Genomic DNA, 15,026 nt, shown 5'->3' on the forward strand with positions numbered 1-15,026 from the left:
ATGTAAGAGATCACAACTAACACCACAGAAATACAGACAGTTGTAAGAGAATATTATGAAAGGGGCGCCTGGGTAGCGCAGTCGGTTAAGCGTCTGACTTCAGCCAGGTCACGATCTCGCGGTCGGTGAGTTCGAGCCCCGCATCATGCTCTGGGCTGATGGCTCAGAGCCTGGAGCCTGTTTCCGATTCTGTGTCTCCCTCTCTCTCTGCCCCTCCCCCGTTCATGCTCTGTCTCTCTCTGTCCCAAAAATAAATAAACGTTGAAAAAAAAAATTAAAAAAAAAAAAGAGAATATTATGAAAAATCATATGCCAACAAATTGGGCACTCTGGAAGAAATGGATAAATTCCTAGAAACATATAATAAAGGATTGCATGGTAAATGGAGCATTGTTTTGGCCTTAGTCTCACTCCATATACAAATGAGTAAATATATATGATTTTAGGGATAACAACAACAATAATAAAGCAAATATCTTGTATCCACCATCCCAGCAAGAACTGGATTAACATTCTTGAATGTGTGCCCCTCTCCATCCTATTCTCTTACCTCACTCAGTGTCAGAGTTAACTACCATTCTGAAAATTTTAACCATGCCTTTGCTTTTCTTTATCTTACTCCACATAAATATATCTTCAAATAATGCTATTTAGTTATGGCTATTGTTGAAATTTGCATATAGTGGTGCCATGGTATATATTCTTTTGGGACTGTTTTTTTTTTTAATTTTTTTTTTCAACGTTTATTTATTTTTGGGACAGAGAGAGACAGAGCATGAACGGGGGAGGGGCAGAGAGAGAGGGAGACACAGAATCGGAAACAGGCTCCAGGCTCTGAGCCATCAGCCCAGAGCCTGATGCGGGGCTCGAACTCCTGGACCGCGAGATCGTGACCTGGCTGAAGTCGGACGCTTAACCGACTGCGCCACCTAGGCGCCCCTTGGGACTGTTTTTTAACACTAAACATAAACATATTTTGTGATTCATCCAGTGTTAATTTGTATAACTGTAATTTATTCAGTTTCACTCCCATATAGGATCCCATTGTATCAATACATCTTTACTTATCCACCTTTAGGTTTTTTCCAGTTGTTTGCTATTATGGACAAGTCACTATAAGCAGTATACATCTACTGTAGCGCGTGTGCAAGAGTTTCTCCGTGGTGGTAGTAGAAATGCTGGGTCGTGGGACATGTGCATCTTTAACTTTACTAAGTAAACACTCTAGTTTTCCAAAGTTGGTTTGTCAGTTTATGTTCTCACCAGCAATGTATGTTAGTTCTCGTTGTATGTCTTTTCCAACCCTTGGCATTTGTAGATTTTTCAAATTTTGCTAACCTGGTATTACAATGGGTTTTAATTTGCATTTCCCTGATGATTCAGGTTGATAAATATATGACATTTGGATTTCTTTTGTAAAGTGACTGTTCAAGTCTTTTGTCTATTGTCTCTTGGGGCGTTTGTCTTTTTCTTACTGGTTTGTAGTTTGTATGTTGGATATATTCTACATACTAATCTTTTTTTCTAAGTGGGGTGAATATATTCTAATGCGTGGCTTGACTTTTTATGTTCTGTGGGGGTCTTTAATGTAGTTCTAAATTTTAGTGTATTTTTATATTAATCAGTCTTTTTTGCATGTAATTTGTGCCTTCTCCTATCCTGAAGTCATAAAGATGTTTTTGTATTTTCTCCTAAGTGTTAAAATTATGATTTTCACATTTAAGTCCTTTATCATTTGGAACTTGTATTTATTCATGGTGTGAAGTGGGGACCTATTTCTACCCCCTGTGTATTGATAACCATTTGTCTCAGAACCATTTTTTTTTCTAAACTCCTTCCTTTTACCACTACCCAAAATCTCTGTGTGTCAGGTCTCCATATATGCATGAGTTTCTTTCTGGGGTCTATTTTGTTACATTGGTCTTTGCCTATCCGGGGCCAATTCTACCTAGTCTTAATTGTAAATCCCTCACTTTATTATTTTTCAGGATGTATTCATTATTCTTTCTTCCTTAACCCTCTTCCATCTGTCTCTTTCCATCTGTTAAATCTGTATATCAAGTTGGGAAGAATTGACATCTTTAGGATATTTAATATTCCTATCCATAAACATAGTCTCTTTTCCCATTTTTTTCATGTCTTCATTAATGTCTTTCAATGAAACATTATCATTTGTGCAATTTTTCCATTAAGAGCTTGACATCTTTTGTTAGCTTTATTTTTGGTCTGGATGTACTTATATTTAAATTTATGTGTATACATATGTAAATACTGTATGCTTAAATGTAGTATATCTTTACATATATTTAAAAACTTTATATATTGATATTGTAAATGGTATATTTTTAAGTTATATTGTGTTACCAGTATAAAGAAATACATTGAGCTTTTATATGTTAATTTTTCTTTATTTCTGTACCTTTTATGTTACTTGGAGAAAATCAATACATTTCCAATTTTCATGACTTACAGGAAATAGGTGAGAGTGCAGAGATTTCCATAATTTTCATTAATATAGTGGTTTTTTTCAAGTTTTTATTTAAATCTTTTTATTTATATGTTAACATATATGGTAAAGTTGGTTTCTGGTGTAGAATTTAGTGATTCATCACTTAGGTATAACACCCAGTGCGCATCCCAGCAAGTGCCCTCCTTAATACCCATCACCCGTTTAACCCATTCCCACTCACCTCCCTCCATCAACCCTCAGTTTGTGTTCTATTGTTAGAGTCTCTTGTGGTTTGTTTCCCTCTCTCCTCTTCCCTCCCCTTTCCTGTATGTTCATGTATTTTGTTTCTTAAGTTCCACATAAAAGTGAAATCTTGGTATTGTCTTTCTCTGACTTATTTTGCTTAGCATAATACACTATAGCTCCATCCACATAGTTGCAAATGGCAAGATTTCATTCTTTTTGATTGCTGAGTAATACTCCATTGTGTGTGTGTGTGTGTGTGTGTGTGTGTGTGTGTGTGTGTATGCCACATCTTCTTTATCCATTCATCAGTTAGTGGACATTTGGGCTCTTTCCGTAGTTTGGCTATTGTTGATGATGCAGCTATAAACAGTGGGGTGCATGTGCCCTTTCAAATCTGTATTTTTGTATCCTTTGGGTAAATAGTGTAATTGTTGGGTTGTAGGGTAGTTCTATTTTTAACTTTTTGAGGAACCTCCATACTATTCTCCATAGTGGCTGCACCAGTTTGCATTCCCACCGATAGTGTAAGAAGGTTCCCCTTTCTCCACATCCTTGCCAACAACAACAGATGTTGTTTCCTGTGTTGTTAATGTTAGCCATTCTGACAGGTGTGAGGTGGTATCTCATTGTGGGTTTGATTTGTATTTCCCTGATGAGTGATGTTGAGCATCTTTTCATGTGTCTGTTAGCCATCTGTATGTCTTCTTTGGAAAAATGTCTGTTCATATCTTCTCGTTTCTTAACTGGTAGATAATGAGTTTTGTATCCAGTGAATTTGCTAAGTTTTCTTATCCTAATAATCTGTTAGATTTTATTGAACTTTTTATATACTTAGTTACAATAACATCAGAATAATACAGTTTTGTTTCTTCTCTTCAAATCCTTATTCTTCTAACTTTTTTTCCTTATTTTGTTGCTGGGACCTCTAGCATAGTATCACTCAGAAGTAACAGTGGGCATCCTTATTTATTCCTGATTTTAAAAAAGAATACCTGTAATATCTATCCATATTGATATACATGAGTCTGTGCACACGCATGTATATCAAGAAAACCTTTATAAGATTGACTTTTCTTTTTTTCCTATGAGTTTTTTTTTTTTAAGTTTATTTTGAGAGAGACTGAGACAGCGTGAGTTGGGGGGTGCAGTGAGAGAGGGAGACAGAGAATCTTTGCACTGATAGTGTAGAGCTGGACACAGGGCTGAAATCCACCAAACCATGAGATCATGACCTGAGCTGAAACCAAGAGTTTGACATTTAACTGACTAAGCCACCCAGGCACCCCAGGTGTTGTTTTGTTTTTTAAATCATGAATGGGTATTGAAATTTTATTGAATACTTGTTCTGAATCTCTTGATATAATCATATGAGTCATCCCCTTTCATTTACTGTAAACTACATTAATCAATTTTACTTTTATTGTGAAATATAACATGTATAAAAAAGTATACAGAATACACATACAGTTTAACAAATAATTACAAAGCAAAAAGTCTTGTAACCACCACCAAGTGCAAAAGATAGAACATCCACTAGCACTGTAGAAACTCCTGTGACCTCTAGTAGTTTGGATATTAAATATTAAGTTTATGTTCTTTTAGAGGATATCCTAGGAAATGTACATATTTACATGATCAAAACTAAAGTTAGTAACTTTACCCTTCTTGATAATACAGGTCCATTGAATGCTTTAATTTTACTTACTTTTTCTCCCTGCTTAAGTTACTATTGTTTTTATTTTTTTAAACCAAAATAGACATCATTATTATGTATTTAGGTTCATTTCTTTAAAAAAAAATTTTTTTTTAATGTTTATTTATTATTGAGAGAGAGAGAGAGAGAGAACGAGCATGAGTGGGGAAGGAACAGAGAAAGAGGGAGACACAGAATCTGAAGCAGGCTCCAGGCTCTCAGCTGTCCGCACAGAGCCCAACAAGGGGCTTGAACTCAAAAACCGTGAGATCATGCCCTGAGCCGAAGTCAGATGCTTAACTGACTGCACCAACCAGGTGCCCTTCAAAGTTCTCTTTTTGCACAGATATGATATATTTTCTTTGCTTTTCATTTCTTCTCCCATTTTAGGCCTTCACTCTGCCTGGAGTGTATCATTAAGAATCTCTTTTAGGGAGGATCTGACTGGTGCTGAATTCTCCGTTTTTATCTAACTAATAACATCTGTTTTGCTGTCATTTTTGGAAGATATTTTTGGAAGGTGTGGAATTCTAGGTAGGCAGTTTTCCTTCAGAACATTCCTGATCACTTTCTCCTATATTCTGGATTCCATTGTCATTGAGAAATCGGTTTCTTTGAGGATAGTTTATTTTTCTCCCTTCAGGCTACTTTTGTGATCTTTTTGTTTTTAGTGTTCTGCAGTTTGACCAATTTTATGTCTCACTAATGAATCATAGTCTTTATTTGGAAAAATACTGGTCTATCTGATACCAATTCTTTAAAATTTGTTGAGACTTCCTTTCTACCCTAGTAAGTACTCAGTTTTCATAACTGTTCCATGTACTTGAACATTGAATGTGCATTTTACCCCCACATCCTGTGACATCACAGTGGTAGTTCAATCAAAAGTAATTATAATTTGCATACTTTCCTCAATTTCTCTTTTACCTTTATGAGTGTTTATTACATTGTGGATAATTTCTTTATATCTCCCAGCTCACCAATTTTCTTTTCAGCTGTGTCTAATCTGTTCTAAACACATCCTTCGAGTATCTAATTTCAATTTTTATTTTTTTATTCCTAGAACTATTATTTGGTCATTGTTTTAAAATATGTTAGAGAATTTTCAAATTTACAGAAAAATTGAATAAAATAGTAAAATGAGCATCCATTTACCCTTCATCATTCACCAGCTGTTAACATTTTGCCACATATGTCTTGACTGGTTGTGTACTTTTTATTTTTGCCAAACTATTTAAAAGTTACTAACTTTGCAACTTTTTAAGTTCTTTGGCTTATATCTTCTAAGAACAAGAATATTCTCTTATTTAATCATACACAATTCAGTTTTCCCTCCCACCACCCAGACCAAAGACAGTTTTTTATGGTCTCTCTTTGGAGGCACTTGTTTTTCTAGTCCATCCACTTTTGGACAGTGTCATGAGCCCTAGGTTTATCCTCTTTTCCTGGATGTGTAACTTCTACCAATACCTCTCACTCAACCTGCCTGGTCTGTTACACCCAGAACTTCAAAGTTAGTCTCCAGACTAACAGCATCACCATCACCTAGGGATTTATTGAAGTGCAAATTTTCAAGCCCTACCCCAGACTTAATGAATCAGAAACTCTGCGGGTAGGGTTTAGCAATTTACTCTGGGTCATTCTTAAGCACAGTGCTTTAGGGTAAGAGTGGCGAACTTTCTGCAGAGAGCCAGATAGCAAGTATTTTAGGGTTTGCTGGTAGGATTCTATTGCAACTACTCAGAGGTGCCATTTATAGCCATTGACAATATGTAAATGAATGGGTGAATGGGTGTGGCTATGTTCCCATAAAACTTTAGTTACAAAAACTGGCAAGGGCTAAATTTGGTTGGTGGGTCTTAGTTGTCCAATCCCTGCTTTAGGCCGTTAGAAATTTGCAGAATTGGGGTGCCTGGGTGGCTTAGTTGGTTAAGTGTCTGACTTTGGCTCAGGTCATGATCTCAGTTTGTGAGTTCAAGCCCCATGTTGGGCTCTGTGCTGACAGCTCAAAGCCTACAGCCTGCTTCAGATTCTGTGTCTCCCATTCTTTCTCTGCCTCTGCTGTGCATATGCTCTCTCTCTTTCTCAAAAATAAATAAACATTGAAAAAGAAAAAAAGAAAAAGCACACTAGCGAGAAAAAAAAGAAAAAGAAATTTGCAGAATCTTTCAGACAGCAGTTGGTTTTAGAGCATTCAGTTTTCTGGATTTGTCTTTCCCCTCATTGTTATCTCGGGAAAATTTTTTTGTTTGCAGTTCAACTGAGCATTTAAATGTGTGTGTGTGTGTGTGTGTGTGTGTGTGTGTGTGTGTGTGTGTTTTAATCTGTGATTTTTAAGTGTACTGTATGGAAAGCTTCCTTAATATGCCTTATCAGAAATGGGAGTCTGTTTTTATTTTTTTAGTAAAAAAATCTTTTTATTTTTATAAAGAGAGCATGAGCAGAGGAGAGGGACAAAGGGGGGTGGGGGAGAGAGAGAGAGAGAGAGAGAGAGAGAGAGAGAGAGAGAGAGAGAGAGAGAGAATCTTAAGCAGGCTCCATGCTCAGGGCAGGGCCCGACATGGGGCTTGATCCCATCACCCTGGGATCATGGCCTGAGCTGAAATCAAGAGTTGAACCCTCAACCAACTGAGCCATCCAGGTGCCCTGGGAGTCTGTCTTTAGTCTGCTTTTTCAGTAAACTTTATATCATAAAATGCTTTAACATTTTAATTCAAATGGACTGTAAATTAACTGTAATAATAGTCCCCAAGAACCTGGCTTTGAATGGAATTAGAATTACAGATGGTAGAGCTGGAAGTGTTTTCTAATCTAACCTCCTGTTTCTACCAAAGCAGAAACTGATGTTCAGCAAAGTTGGAGACTTGGGCAGATTGCATGATTAGTCATTGTCAGAATCCTCACCAGAACCGGGGTACTGCTGCAGGGTAGAGCGCCTTGTGTCTCTTGCAGTCTCAGTACGTTAAGTTATAAAGTTAAAAAAAAATCTATATCCTTAATTTTTTCCTATTGTAACTTTTCCCGATTTTCTCCTGTTTCAGGCTGGGATAGAAAATCGTCAGCTGGACACAGTAGATTTCTTTTTGAAGAGCAAAGAAAATCTTTTGAATCCATCCTCAAAATCTTCTGTACCTGATCAGTTGGATCATTTTCCATCTCATTTATATTTAAAAAGTAAGTAGAAAAGTCTTCTGCATTTGTATTTATCATTTTACCTTTTTAGTCATTTTCAAATTATTGTGCTTTTTGGTGACTGACTTGCCAAAAGTCAATCATGACATTTTATGTATTTCGTGGAGTCTTGAGAGACTTGTAAGAATCTGTAAATGTTCTCATTCTAAGTGGATTGTTTATTGTTCATATCCTGTACTATGCTTTGTATTTTTAGTATACAAGGAAGAAATGGCCTTTCAAATTCAAGAGAATTTCATTCAAAAGAGAACAAAATTCATTTGCAAAATTGCTCACTCTTGCAACTGTCTGAGATATTTAGTGATGCCTGAGTTATGGATTGAGACTTGTTATGTATAAATTTTTCAGCTTAACTCTTCTGCTTATTTGCTGCTTTACCAACGCTTCTTTTCAAGATTTGGCTTTCGTGTTTAATAAACAGGAAACCTAGTTGTTAGTCTTCAACCAGGTAGCCATGCACATCCTCTCCTTAGAGGTACAGGGTAATAAAGTATGTTTTTCCTTACACTTACAGTTTTATAATCTTTTTTTTTTTTTTTTTTTTTGTCTCTCTTGCTGGTATAGATCTCTTTCTTGTTAATAGATCCCCTTTTAATTGTGGTGGCATAGAATTTCATTCTGTGGGCTATGCCATAATTTTCCCAACCATATTCCTATTAGACATTTAGATCGATTCCAATTTTTACTATTGTTGGTAGTGTGCTATAAATGCTGTGTGTGTGTGTGTGTATAATTTCACATATGTACAATTACTGGGATAAATGTGTAGATGTGAAATTTCCAGGTCAAAGAAACACATGATTTATATTCTTAAATGCTTTGAGAAATTGTCCCCCAGAAAAGTTTTATCAACTTGTACTCTAGTTACATGGAGAAAACAACAGCCTGCTTTTTTTCCATCAATGTAGTGTTCTCGCTGACACTGTGGATTCGAAATTTTCTTTTTTAAAAAACATTTTCTTTCATCTTGCTTGCCCAGTTTGCCCCTCCCTTTTGCATTGCTAACTTTTTTTTTTAATACTCCAATTTGGTTTTTTTTTTTCCAATTTTTAATGTTTGATTTTGAGAGAAAGAGAGACAGAGTGTGAGCAGGGGAGGGGTAGAGAGACAGAGACAGAATTTGAAGCAGGCTCCAGGCTCTGAGCGGTCAGCAAGAGCCCAACGTTGGGCTTGAACAAAACAAGCAGGAAAATCATGAACTGAGTCGAAATTGGACGCTTAACCAACTGAGCCACCCAGGCACCCATCTGATTTCTTTTTTTAAGTCTGCTTGAATTTGTAGAAAAAGGCCTGGTTTGTGGTAAGTGGGATTCCCTCAGCAGGTGTCTGGTCATTATTCACTTCTACTATTTGGTCTTGGTCAGTGATTCCTCCTCCTTCCCCTCTCGCCTGCACTGCTCTGCCCTAAATGGTGGGGATGAGTCTGGAAACCAGCATGGGAATAGCTTACCAGCTGTCTCAAAGGCAATCTTAGGTTTCTCATCATGCTCATGCAATTCTGCAGGTGGGGCCAATGCTGAGATAAACAGGAATCCCTTTATTAGGGCCCGAAGCTGGCAAATGGAGGCTTCAGGAGCCTGCACTTCCTGCTTTCACCTGCATGTTTAAGAGAATGGTTTTGGAAACAGGCTGAAGTTCAAATTTTGGCTCTGCCATTTACTTACCAAATTAGCATGGGCAAATTATTTTAATCCCTCTTAAACTCAGTTTCCTCATCTATGGGAAAACGGCTGCAGCACCTACCTCTCAGCATTGTTGAAAATGAAAAAAAAATGAGATAGCACTTATAAAACACCAAGCCTGATACTTAAGATATAGCATAGGTGGTCAGTAAAATGGTGGTTACTAATAATACCAGTAAACAATGACTAATAGTAGAATCACTAACGTTTGCAGGTAAGACTTCATAAAATTTTTGTGAACTTTTTGAGAGGAGGATACTGGCCTTGTTTTTTGCTTGTCCAAGCAGCCCAAGATGCCCAACTTCGAGGATTGGGTGTCGGATGAGGAGAAGGTACGCATAGCTGCTAAATTCATCACTCATGCACCCCCAGGGGAATTTAATGAGGTGTTCAACAATGTCTGGCTACTACTTAATTGATGATCTCCTCAGGGAAGGGGTAGCACATGCGTTTGCCTAGGAACAGCGTCAGTTCACACCTGTGAAGATAGAAGGTAGAAGATTGGGTCTTCATTACAGAACAGTCACCTGGGTAATAGATTTTTAGATCCAAGAAACAAAATTTTAAGTCTGATCATTTATGGAAAGAAGCAAGTGACCCCCAGCCAGAGGATGTAGATGGAAGTCTGAAGTCTTGGACAGAACCATGTGACAGTGCTTTAAGGGCCAATGTGAAAAATCTTTATTCCAGTGGCTTCTGTATGATTTATGCCAAAACTATAGACAGGCAACAGACCATTACTGTATGCATTGAAGCCATCAGTTTCAGCCTAAAAACTTCTGGAATGGTAGAGATCAGAGTGGAAGTTCACCATCACACCACCTACAGCCCAGTTGATTGGAGTACTTAAGATTCAGGTTCATGGGGTGCCTGGGTGGTTCATTCAGTTAAGCATCCAACTCTTGATTTTGGCCCCAGTCCTGATCTCACAGTTTGTGGGTTCGAGCCCTGCATCAGGCTCTGTGCTGATGGCAGGGAGCATGCTTGGGATTCTCTCCGTCTCTCTCTGTCCCTCCCCCTGCTTTCTCTCTCTCTCTCTCTCTCTCTCTCTCTCTCTCTCAAAATAAACTTTAAAAAGTTTTAAAAAATTTTAAAAAATCATTTTCACTATTATTAAGATGACAATGTTCAGTTGCCTAGTCATAAAGATGTATAGGATTCAGTAATTGTTTCAAACGAAGTCCAGATTGCCAAGTCATTGAGCATGCAGAAAGTAATTATCATACCGCAATTAGTGAAAACTATCAAACAGTGTCAAACACCACATTCAAGGCCTTGTGCCAGCAGCTTCCAGTTACCCACACCAAAATCTACTGGAACAAGATACTCAGCTACAAGAGTGGCAAAGAAATGAGGAATGCTTAAAGGCCGAATGTAGGAGTTTTCAGTATGTGGAGAGAAAGGATTCAACATGTGATCATATGATGAATAAGTGATTTCTAAACAAGAGTGGTGTTTTGGGGTGCCCGGCTGGCTCAGTCAGTAGAGCCTACAACTCTCGATCTTGCAGTTTTGAGTTGGAGCCCTATGTTGCATATGGAGATTACTTAAGAATAAAAATAAAAAATTTTAAAGTGGTATTTTGCTAGGGCTTTGAAAGTTAGCAGGTTTCTAACCTTATAGAGTGCTGTTGAACCTATAGCATCGTCTTCATCCTTTTGTGTTCTCTGCCTTTTAATTTTGTTTTCACTATATCTACTTGTAAAAAAAAATTTTTTTTTTAAATTCTGCCACATTTAATGATGGAGAAGGAGATCTATCCTGGAGTCATTTTACCGTTTAGAAAATTTTCCTAGCCAGGAAGCCCTGTTACTGATAAAGAAAGGTAATATGCTCGGTACTTTTCTACCCCTGTCCTTCAAAGCACTTCCGGTACTTGAGTGGTTTTTTACTGATCCACCAGCAGCCAAAGAGGCTATGCTACAAACTAGCTGAATGGAAGACATGTTTATCCTTCTCCCTCTGACTGCTTTGATCATCATTTACTGCATCTCATAAATGTAGTGTTCAAAAGTTTGGATTGGGCTTTTCAGATCCTTTTCTGGGGGCAAAGGAAGTTTTCTGGAAATACCATTATAATCAGCTTCCCTGGGGAAGTTGTTTTTAAGTGCAAAGAGTTGAACCACATTCCCTGCACATTAATGTATTGGCACATGAATGTGTTTTTCTCCTCCCTCATTATCTCCTTCCCCTCTACCACCATTATACAGTTCTAGACATCTGCATTTTTATTTTTATTTTTAAAAATTTATTCATTTTTTGAGACCCAGCGACAGAGCATGAGTGGGGAAGGGGCAGAGAGACAGGGAGACACAGGATCTGAAGCAGGCTCCAGGCTCTGAGCTGTCAGGACAGAGCCCGATGCAGGGCTCGAACTTATGGACTGCAAGATCATGACCTGAGCCAAAGTCGGATGCTTAACCCACTGAGCCACCCAGGCACCCTAACATCTGTGTGTTTAGATGAGTTTTACCCACTTACTGTTTTTTGTTCAAGAACTGCTGACATAATAGGGATGTAGTAGGGTATAAAACTTGAAAAATGCAGATGTTGAAGGAAAAATAGTTATCTTGTGTTTTAATACTTTGTGGCAGGATTATACTATAAGCAGATGAATCAGACAACTATGTAAATCACAAACAAAAACTAAAAATGAACCAAAGTGAAAAAGGATAATGTTCCAGGCAATATCTTTCTCTTGTAACCTGTTATTTAAGGGAATGCTACTGATTTGTTCTAAATAGGATGTATAATTTGTTGCAGATTCCTCTTTCTCATTCCTGCCTGCCAAGAACTCAAATGTAACTGTGATATAGCAACCCTTCCCTAGTATACTGGCTGGTATATGTGTGATCTCAGAATGACATAGATACGATATGACAACTGATAATGGTGGATTCATTTACATTGTTTACACTTCCATGACCAGGCCTTAAGGGAAGGTCAGTTCTTAAAATAAGTGGTGTCTTCCTACCTATCTCCAAATACATGTCAAAACAGAAGGGTGTTTGTGCTTCACCTTTGTTTTTGCTCAGTAATACCGTCAAACAAGCTTGTTTCCAAGTTACCCGTTGAGCTGTGGAAGAATTTTTTTTTTTTAATTTATTTTTTTTTTCTGAAATTTATTGACAAATTGGTTTCCATACAACACCCAGTGCTCATCCCAAAAGGTGCCCTCCTCAATACCCATCACCCACCCTTGCCTCCCTCCCACCCCCCATCAACCCTCAGTTTGTTCTCAGTTTTTAACATTCTCTTATGCTTTGGCTCTCTCCCATTCTAACCTCTTTTTTTTTTTTTTTTCCTTCCCCTCCCCCATGGGTTCCTGTTAAGTTTCTCAGGATCCACATAAGAGTGAAACCATATGGTATCTGTCTTTCTCTGTATGGCTTATTTCACTTAGCATCACACTCTCCAGTTCCATCCACGTTGCTACAAAAGGCCATATTGCATTTTTTCTCATTGCCACGTAATATTCCATTGTGTATATAAACCACAATTTCTTTATCCATTCATCAATTGATGGACATTTAGGCTCTTTCCATAATTTGGCTATTGTTGAGAGTGCTGCTATGAACATTGGGGTACAAGTGGCCCTATGCATCAGTGCTCCTGTATCCCTTGGATAAATTCCTAGCAGTGCTATTGCTGGGTCATAGGGTAGGTCTATTTTTAATTTTCTGAGGAACCTCCACACTGCTTTCCAGAGCGGCTGTACCAATTTGCATTCCCACCAACAGTGCAAGAGGGTTCCCGTTTCTCCACATCCTCTCCAGCATCTATAGTCTCCTGATTTATTCATTTTGGCCACTCTGACTGGCGTGAGGTGATACCTGAGTGTGGTTTTGATTTGTATTTCCCTGATAAGGAGCGACGCTGAACATCTTTTCATGTGCCTGTTGGCCATCCGGATGTCTTCTTTAGAGAAGTGTCTATTCATGTTTTCTGCCCATTTCTTCACTGGGTTATTTGTTTTTCGGGTGTGGAGTTTGGTGAGCTCTTTATAGATTTTGGATACTAGCCCTTTGTCCGATATGTCATTTGCGAATATCTTTTCCCATTCCGTTGGTTGCCTTTGAGTTTTGTTGGTTGTTTCCTTTGCTGTGCAGAAGCTTTTTATCTTCATAAGGTCCCAGTAATTCACTTTTGCTTTTAATTCCCTTGCCTTTGGGGATGTGTCGAGTAAGAGATTGCTACGGCTGAGGTCAGAGAGGTCTTTTCCTGCTTTCTCCTCTAAGGTTTTTTTTTTTTTTTTTATTAAAATTAGATTTTATTAAGTATGCACATAGACTTTCTAGTTTTTTTTTTTTTCCCCTACTTCTGATTTTATTTTATTTTATTTATTTTTTTATTTTTTTATTTTTTTACAGGTTAACGTTCTTTTTTTTTTTTTTTTCTGAAATTTATTGACAAATTGGTTTCCATACAACACCCAGTGCTCATCCCAAAAGGTGCCCTCCTCAACACCCATCACCCACCCTCTCCTCCCTCCCACCCCCCATCAACCCTCAGTTTGTTCTCAGTTTTTAACAGTCTCTTGTGCTTTGGCTCTCTCCCATTCTAACCTCTTTTTTTTTTTTTTTCCTTCCCCTCCCCCATGGGTTCCTGTTAAGTTTCTCAGGATCCACATAAGAGTGAAACCATATGGTATCTGTCTTTCTCTGTATGGCTTATTTCACTTAGCATCACACTCTCCAGTTCCATCCACGTTGCTACAAAAGGCCATATTTCATTTTTTCTCATTGCCACGTAATATTCCATTGTGTATATAAACCACAATTTCTTTATCCATTCATCAATTGATGGACATTTAGGCTCTTTCCATAATTTGGCTATTGTTGAGAGTGCTGCTATGAACATTGGGGTACAAGTGGCCCTATGCATCAGTGCTCCTGTATCCCTTGGATAAATTCCTAGCAGTGCTATTGCTGGGTCATAGGGTAGGTCTATTTTTAATTTTCTGAGGAACCTCCACACTGCTTTCCAGAGCGGCTGCACCAATTTGCATTCCCACCAACAGTGCAAGAGGGTTCCCGTTTCTCCACATCCTCTCCAGCATCTATAGGCTCCTGATTTGTTCATTTTGGCCACTCTGACTGGCGTGAGGTGATACCTGAGTGTGGTTTTGATTTGTATTTCCCTGATAAGGAGCGACGCTGAACATCTTTTCATGTGCCTGTTGGCCATCCGGATGTCTTCTTTAGAGAAGTGTCTATTCATGTTTTCTGCCCATTTCTTCACTGGGTTATTTGTTTTTCGGGTGTGGAGTTTGGTGAGCTCTTTATAGATTTTGGATACTAGCCCTTTGTCCGATATGTCATTTGCGAATATCTTTTCCCATTCCGTTGGTTGCCTTTTAGTTTTGTTGGTTGTTTCCTTTGCTGTGCAGAAGCTTTTTATCTTCATAAGGTCCCAGTAATTCACTTTTGCTTTTAATTCCCTTGCCTTTGGGGATGTGTCAAGTAAGAGATTGCTACGGCTGAGGTCAGAGAGGTCTTTTCCTGCTTTCTCCTCTAAGGTTTTGATGGTTTCCTGTCTCACATTTAGGTCCTTTATCCATTTTGAGTTTATTTTTGTGAATGGTGTGAGAAAGTGGTCTAGTTTCAACCTTCTGCATGTTGCTGTCCAGTTCTCCCAGCACCATTTGTTAAAGAGGCTGTCTTTTTTCCATTGGATGTTCTTTCCTGCTTTGTCAAAGATGAGTTGGCCATACGTTTGTGGGTCTAGTTCTGGGGTTTCTATTCTATTCCATTGGTCTATGTGT

General features: G+C 38.1%; 1 protein-coding gene and 1 pseudogene across 1 annotated transcript in view; both read left to right on the plus strand.

The window, feature by feature from the left end:
- The window catches only part of SPG11 (SPG11 vesicle trafficking associated, spatacsin), a 93,613-nt gene that overhangs the window by 18,677 nt on the left and 59,910 nt on the right, over positions 1–15,026 (plus strand). Inside the window, 1 exon segment of the mRNA XM_043555539.1 lies at positions 7,430–7,562. Coding sequence (XP_043411474.1) covers positions 7,430–7,562 — 133 coding nt within the window.
- On the plus strand, positions 8,641–11,580 carry LOC122468710 (annotated as a pseudogene).

The sequence above is a fragment of the Prionailurus bengalensis genome, chromosome B3 (genome assembly GCF_016509475.1).
Source record: "Prionailurus bengalensis isolate Pbe53 chromosome B3, Fcat_Pben_1.1_paternal_pri, whole genome shotgun sequence".
NCBI classification, from domain to species: Eukaryota; Metazoa; Chordata; class Mammalia; order Carnivora; family Felidae; genus Prionailurus; species Prionailurus bengalensis.